This window comes from Stegostoma tigrinum, chromosome 46, assembly GCF_030684315.1.
Source record: "Stegostoma tigrinum isolate sSteTig4 chromosome 46, sSteTig4.hap1, whole genome shotgun sequence".
In the NCBI taxonomy this organism is placed as follows: Eukaryota; Metazoa; Chordata; class Chondrichthyes; order Orectolobiformes; family Stegostomatidae; genus Stegostoma; species Stegostoma tigrinum.
In genome coordinates this window covers 6,800,735-6,808,380 of record NC_081399.1, presented here as the reverse complement: position 1 = coordinate 6,808,380, position 7,646 = coordinate 6,800,735, and the positions used below count along the sequence as shown (strand labels likewise).

Genomic DNA, 7,646 nt, shown 5'->3' with positions numbered 1-7,646 from the left:
AGAAGTGTGTGTGTGCGCGTGCTGAAGGAAATGTGGGAGGTGAGCGAGGGGCAGGAGTGAAGGGGACAGAAAATGAAAGGGATGATGGATGGAATGATGAGTGGGGAATTTAGGGATTTGGGTAGATGGGATGTAAGGGAGAGGGGGAGGTAGATTAAATGAGAGTTGACCTTAAGGTCAGTGGGAGAAAAGGAACAAAAGGACTTGAGTAAGGGTAAATGTAATTAACCATACAGGAATGGTGAGTGAGTGGCCATAGGAGTGGGGAAGATTAATTGAGAAGGGTCACTGTCAAGGTGATAGCATCAGATATGTGGAAATAAGTTAAAACGCTCCAAGAGACAATGGCAAAGAAATTGAGCTCAATAATCTCCTCCTGTGCTGTTAAACTTTTGTTCCTTTTAGCCATCACTTCATAGAATCGTACAGAGGTAAAGCACGGAAAAAGACCGTTCGGTTGAACTCTTGCATGCCGACCAGATATCCTAAATGAACCTTGTCCCAAATCCCTCTAACTCCTTCCTATTCATGGAATCATTCACATGCTTTTTGAATGTTGTAACTGTACCAGCCTCCACCACTTCCTCTGGCAGCTCATTCCATACACGCACCACCCTCTGCAAGAACAAGTTGCCCGTCAGGGTCCCTTTTAAATCTTTCCCCTCTAACCTTTATGATTCTCTGTACAAGTCAGTAACAAACACTAAGTATTCTGTACCTAGGTACCCTGGACCTAAGCTGGCACCAAAGCAGCAACATTCCAAACTTTACATGTGATAATAAAGGCCATTCAGTTCAAATTCTATGCCCTCTAGTTTTCGACTCCATTACCCTGGGATAAAGACTTTGACTATTCACCCTATCCATGCCACTCATGTTTGCATAAACTTCAATGATGTCACCCCTTAGCCTCCAGCACTTCAGGGATATTCAGCCTGAACCTATAGTTCAAACCCTCCCACATCCTTGCAAATCTTATCTGAACTCTTTCAAGTTTAACAACATATTTCAAGTAGCAGAGAGACGAGAATTGAACACAGGATTCCAAAAGCGGCCTCACCAGTGTCCTATGCAGAAATACAACCCCACAGCTCCAATACTCAAAACAAGCGTACCGAATGCTTTCTTCACTGTACTATCTACCTGCGACTCCACTTATATGAACCTGCATTCCGAGGTCTTTTTGTTTGGCAGCACTCCCCAGGACCTTACCATTGAGTGTATAAGCCCTGCCCTGATTTGCCTTTCAAAATGCAACACCTTGCCTTTACCTAAATTAAACTCCATCTGCCACTCCTCAGCCCATTTTCCTGTCTGATCAAGGTCCTGCTGTACTCTCGGGTATCCAAGTAGCTGGTTCTCCCTCTTTGAACACATGGGGATTCCCCATGTAAACAGGTAACGCTGTAGTTTCTGGCTGTTGTCAACATTCAGCATTAGAACTGTGTTCTGAACCACTGCATGAACAATTCCAGGTTTCAACTTCTAATCCCAACAACAGCGACACAGTGAATGCATAAATGTTCTGGTGATTTTCTTCCAGGCTGACTCAAGGCCAGGAGCCGAGATGAGCAATGAGGAGAAGGTGAGTGGAAATGGCTTCACTGAATCACAATAGTTTACCTTGCATCACTGCTCATGGAAAATGCACAGAACCATAGTTGTCATGCTGCTGTTTGTAGCATCCTGCTGTGCAGTCACTGGCTGCTGAATTTCTGTACATTGCAACTGTGACAGTGGGATAACAGAGACCCATCACCCCAGGCTTTGGAATATAATGAGGGGTTGAAAGGCAAAATGGAAATGTGGGCCGACTATGCCTGTTTGTGATTAGCCATTCTTCAGTAGCATTATTCTTTCTCTCCCTCATATGTCGACATCTTTGAGGCCAGTGGTCAAAGGTTCAAGTCCAGTCTAGATTCTCAAGCACACCATTGTAGGGCCTGACCAATATTTACAGACAGATGCACTGTCGGAGGGACAGTGCTGAGGGAGTGGGCACAGTGGGGGGATCAGTGCTGAGGGAGTGGGCGCTGTCGGAGGGTCAGCGCTGAGGGAGCGCTGCACTGTCGGAGGGTCAGCGCTGAGGGAGTGCTGCACTGTCGGAGGGTCAGTGCAGAAGGAGTGGGCACTGTCGGAGGGTCAGTGCAGAGGGAGTGGGCACTGTCGGAGGGTCAGTGCAGAGGGAGTGGGCGCTGTCGGAGGGTCAGCGCTGAGGGAGCGCTGCACTGTCGGAGGGTCAGTGCTGAGGGAGCGCTGCACTGTCGGACGGTCAGTGCTGAGGGGCAGTGCTGAGGGAGTGGGCACTGTTGGAAGGCCACTGCTGAGGGAGTGGGCACTGTCGGACGGTGAGTGCTGAGGGGCAGTGCTGAGGGAGTGGGCACTGTCGGAGGGTCAGCGCTGAGGGAGCGCCGCACTGTCGGGGGTTCAGCGCTGAGGGAGCGCCGCACTGTCGGGGGTTCAGCGCTGAGGGAGCGCCGCACTGTCGGGGGTTCAGCGCTGAGGGAGCGCCACACTGTCGGGGGGTCAGCGCTGAGGGAGTGCTGCGCTGTCCTGATTGTGCCTGGTGAACGCTATTACAGATAGATCAGAGAGACTAAGTGCTGAAAGGTACATGACTCTCTAACTTTCTAAAATGTTTGTGGGGATTTCTCATGTGAACAAAAAAATGCTGCTTTGCTCGCAGTGACCAACAGGCTACAGTAGTCCTACCATGTTTTGACTGATTGCATCCTCACCATCTTCTGATGTCAAATATATTTTCATGCCTGACAACCACAAACAGAGCTAATGTAAAAATGTTCTGGCTCTTTCTTTCTAGGCTGGTTTGAGTAAGACAAGTCCAAAGGAAGAGCAGAAGGTGCGAGGAAATTACTTTTAACATACTACTCTGCTGTATTGCTAAAGAATCTGTACTGAAGGAGAGCAACAATGTTTGAGGGCCTGTACCGAGGAAGAACCGTGCTGTCTGACATTCAGCACCGAGGGAGCACCGCACAGTCAGTGTTAGTGCTGAGGGAGTGCCACACTGTCGGAGGGTCAGTGCTGAGGGAGCACCACACAGTCGGAGGGTCAGTGCTGAGGGAGCACCGCACAGTCGGAGGGTCAGTGCTGAGGGAGCACCGCACAGTCGGAGGGTCAGTGCTGAGGGAGCACCGCACAGTCGGAGGGTCAGTGCTGAGGGAGCACCACACAGTCGGAGGGTCAGTGCTGAGGGAATGCTGCACTGTCGGAGGGTCAGTGCTGAGGGAGCACCGCACAGTCGGAGGGTCAGTGCTGAGGGAGCACCGCACAGTCGGAGGGTCAGTGCTGAGGGAGCGCCGCACAGTCGGAGGGTCAGTGCTGAGGGAGCACCGCACAGTCGGAGGGTCAGTGCTGAGGGAGCGCCGCACAGTCGGAGGGTCAGTGCTGAGGGAGCGCCGCACAGTCGGAGGGTCAGTGCTGAGGGAGCGCCGCACAGTCGGAGGGTCAGTGCTGAGGGAGTGCCACACTGTCGGAGGGTCAGTGCTGAGGGAGCACCGCACAGTGGGAGGGTCAGTGCTGAGGGAGCGCCGCACAGTCGGAGGGTCAGTGCTGAGGGAGCGCCGCACAGTCGGAGGGTCAGTGCTGAGGGAGCACCGCACAGTCGGAGGGTCAGTGCTGAGGGAGCACCGCACAGTCGGAGGGTCAGTGCTGAGGGAGCACCGCACAGTCGGAGGGTCAGTGCTGAGGGAGTGCCGCACTGTCGGAGGGTCAGTGCTGAGGGAGTGCCGCACAGTCGGAGGGTCAGTGCTGAGGGAGCGCCGCACAGTCGGAGGGTCAGTGCTGAGGGAGCACCGCACAGTCGGAGGGTCAGTGCTGAGGGAGTGCTGCACTGTCGGAGGGTCAGTGCTGAGGGAGTGCCGCACTGTCGGAGGGTCAGTGCTGAGGGAGCACCGCACAGTCGGAGGGTCAGTGCTGAGGGAGTGCCACACTGTCGGAGGGTCAGTGCTGAGGGAGCACTGCACAGTCGGAGGGTCAGTGCTGAGGGAGCACCGCACAGTCGGAGGGTCAGTGCTGAGGGAGTGCCACACTGTCGGAGGGTCAGTGCTGAGGGAGCACCGCACAGTCGGAGGGTCAGTGCTGAGGGAGTGTCACACTGTCGGAGGGTCAGTGCTGAGGGAGTGCCACACTGTCGGCGGGTCAGTGCTGAGGGAGTGCCACACTGTCGGAGGGTCAGTGCTGAGGGAGCACCGCACAGTCGGAGGGTCAGTGCTGAGGGAGTGCCACACTGTCGGAGGGTCAGTGCTGAGGGAGTGCCGCACAGTCGGAGGGTCAGTGCTGAGGGAGTGCCACACTGTCGGAGGGTCAGTGCTGAGGGAGTGCCACACTGTCGGCGGGTCAGTGCTGAGGGAGTGCCGCACTGTCGGCGGGTCAGTGCTGAGGGAGTGCTGCATTGTTGGAGGGCCAGCATTGATGTAGTGCCGTACTGTTGGAGGGTCAGTACTGAGGGAGTGCCGTACTGTTGGAGAGTCAGTGCTGAGGGACCGGGCACTGTCGGAGGGTCAGTGCTGAGGGAGCACCTCACTGTTGGAGGGTCTGTACTGAGGGAGTGCTGCACTGTTGGAGGGTCAGTACTGAGGGAGTGCTGCACTGTCGGAGGATTGGTACTGTGGGAGTGGGCACTGTCGGAGGATCGGTACTGAGGGAGTGGGCACTGTCGGAGGATCGGTACTGAGGGAGTGGGCACTGTCGGAGGATTGGTACTGTGGGAGTGGGCACTGTCGGAGGATTGGTACTGTGGGAGTGCTATGGTTCCAGCTGGCCATTACTGTACTTAGATCTATTTATTATTCTTCTCACAGTCATGGAGTCAAACAGCATAGAAACAGATTTTTGGTCCAACCTGTCCATCATGACCAAGTTTCCCAAACTAAACTAGTCACATTCACCTGCATTTATCCCATATCACTCTGAACCTTTTTGTTTATGTACCTATCCAAATGTATTTTATATGTTGTAACTGTATCTGCATCTACCACTTCCTCTGGCAGTTCATTCCACGTATGAACCACCCCGTGTATGAATAAGTTGCACCTCGGGTTCCTTTTCTGATGTTCCTCTTACTTTAAAAATATGCCCTCTAGTTTTAAACTTCCCTACCCTAGAGAAAAGACCTTTGCTATTCTCCTATGCCCCTCATGATTTTATAAACTTCTATAATGTCACCTACAACCTCCTGTGCTCCTGAATAAAAGCATTAGCCTATCCCGGTTGTCCCTATTAACTTAAATCGTCTAGACCCGGTAACATCCTTGTTAATCTTTCCTGAAGCCTGTCCAATTTAATAATATCCTTCCTATAGCAGGACGACCGGAACAGTGCGCAACACTTCCAACAGTGGCCCTACCGATAGCCTGTACAACCTCAATGTAATGTCCCAATTCCTATTATCAATGTTCTGAGCAATGAAGGCAAGTGTGGTAAATGCCTTCTTAACCACCCTGTCGACCTGTGATGCAATTTTAAAGAATTATGCACCTGAACCCCTAGAGTTCTCTGTTCTACAACACCACCCAAGGCCCTACCATTAATTGTGTAAGTCCTGCCCTTTGTTAGTTTTACCAAAATGTAGTATCTTGCAGTTATTCAAATTAAACTCTATCTGCCACATTTCAGCTTGTTGGCCCAGTTGATCAGGATCATGATGTATTCTTAAGTAATCTTCTTCGCTGTTGTTTATGCCACCAATTTTGATGTCATCCCCAAACTTACTGACCACTCAATTCTCATTCAATTCATCAATATAAATGACAAACAAAAGTGAACCCAGCATTGATACTTGCAGCGCACCGCTAGTCACAGACCTCCAGTCTGAAAAGCAACCCTCGACCACCACCCTCTGTCTTCTACCATAAAGGCAATTTTGTATCCATTTGACAAGCTCTCCCTTGAAACCCATGTGATCTAATTTACTCAGAGATAATGGGAACTGCAGATGCTGGAGATTCCAAGATAATAAAATGTGAGGCTGGATGAACACAGCAGGCCCAGCAGCATCTCAGGAGCACAAAAGCTGACGTTTCGGGCCTAGACCCTTCATCAGAGAGGGGGATGGGGGGAGGGAACTGGAATAAATAGGGAGAGAGGGGGAGGCAGACCGAAGATGGAGAGTAAAGAAGATAGGTGGAGAGGGTGTAGGTGGGGAGGTAGGGAGGGGATAGGTCAGTCCAGGGAAGACGGACAGGTCAAGGAGGTGGGATGAGGTTAGTAGGTAGCTGGGGGTGCGGCTTGGGGTGGGAGGAAGGGATGGGTGAGAGGGTGGGTGGGAGGAGGTGTATTCTAGGTAGCTTTGCAGAACACCTCCGCTCAGTTCGCAACAAACAACTGCACCTCCCAGTCGCAAACCATTTCCACTCCCCCTCCCATTCTCTTGATGACATGTCCATCATGGGCCTCCTGCACTGCCACAATGATGCCACCCGAAGGTTGCAGGAACAGCAACTCATATTCTGCCTGGGAACCCTGCAGCCATATGGTATCAATGTGGACTTCACCAGTTTCAAAATCTCCCCTTCCCCTACTGCATCCCTAAACCAGCCCAGTTCATCCCCTCCCCCCACTGCACCACACAACCAGCCCAGCTCTTCCCCCCCACCCACTGCATCCCAAAACCAGTCCAACCTGTCTCTGCCTCCCTAACCGGTTCTTCCTCTCGACCTGGAACCTCTGTGACTACCATGAGGTAGTTTGGAAATCTTCCACACCCCCACATAACGACCAAAGCACCTCTTTCAATTGTAGTATCTCTCTGTTCAGTTTATACTAATTGTGTCAAGTGTGAGCTTCTTGGTTCCATCGTTCTGTACCTGAATGAGAACACTTTCTGGTTTTGTGGATAACGTGTCTGCAATCAGTATGACAAATAAAAGGGTTACCGTGAATTAATACATCTGAGGAAAGTAGTTCAATCCTGTGAAAACCTTTCGTCTGTTCCTGGCTTCAGTACTATTGACTGGCCTTTCTTCTAAAGCTCTCCTATGGGATGAATGAAACTGGCTAAATTAAGGACGAATCTTCTCAACCGGTGTATCATCCGAAAGAAGTGTTGCATTTCTTCTGTAGTTTGGTACTAGAAATTCACTTCTGGCCCTCAGCTTTCTGGAACCCATAACGATACCTTGTTGTATTATACGTCCCCAAACACAATTCTTGTTCATGAGAAGTGACATTTCCTGTTGAATGCAAGGCCAGCATTATGTAATGTTCTTAACATTTCTCTGGTTCTGCTTTATGTCCTTTTTTTGCCTGCTATGCACTAAAATATTGTGCATGTAACAAATGGCTTGTATTCCTGAAGTATCTGTCAAAATGTGCTGTCTGCATGTAATTTGATAAAAACATACTTCTTACTTATCTGCCCAAATGGTTGTCGGCTGACAAAATTGGATGGACATTTCTTTCCACTCCTTTGTTTAACTGAGTGAGATCCACATACAGTCATAGTTCTCCATCTGATTTAGGAGCTGTTAGCAGCCCTGAGCATCATTGTGTTGGTTCTGTTAGCGTGACATGACCCCGCATTTTACCATGCTATCTATAACTGAGATTTCCCCTTTTCTGAGAGTGAATGTGGATTTTTTTTCTTGGTGTGTACAGATCAATGGATTTAGCACCTTATTTCAGAG

The 7,646-nt window shown here is 50.7% G+C and overlaps 1 protein-coding gene across 4 annotated transcripts in view; it reads left to right on the top strand.

Annotated features, from left to right (window-relative positions):
• The first annotated feature begins 226 nt into the window (after positions 1-226).
• LOC125449488 (membrane-spanning 4-domains subfamily A member 12-like) overlaps positions 227-7,646 on the top strand; it is a 32,365-nt gene continuing 24,945 nt past the window's right edge. For 2 of the 4 annotated variants that reach the window (XM_048525291.2, XM_048525287.2), the window contains exons 1-2: positions 1,077-1,585; positions 2,822-2,860. In XM_048525291.2, the coding sequence (XP_048381248.1) occupies positions 1,568-1,585; positions 2,822-2,860 (57 nt within the window). In that variant the 5' untranslated portion in view covers positions 1,077-1,567. Of the gene's footprint in view, positions 432-1,076; positions 1,586-2,821; positions 2,861-7,646 lie in introns of those variants that run through there. The other 2 variants (XM_048525288.1, XM_048525286.2) reach the window with 2 other exon arrangements.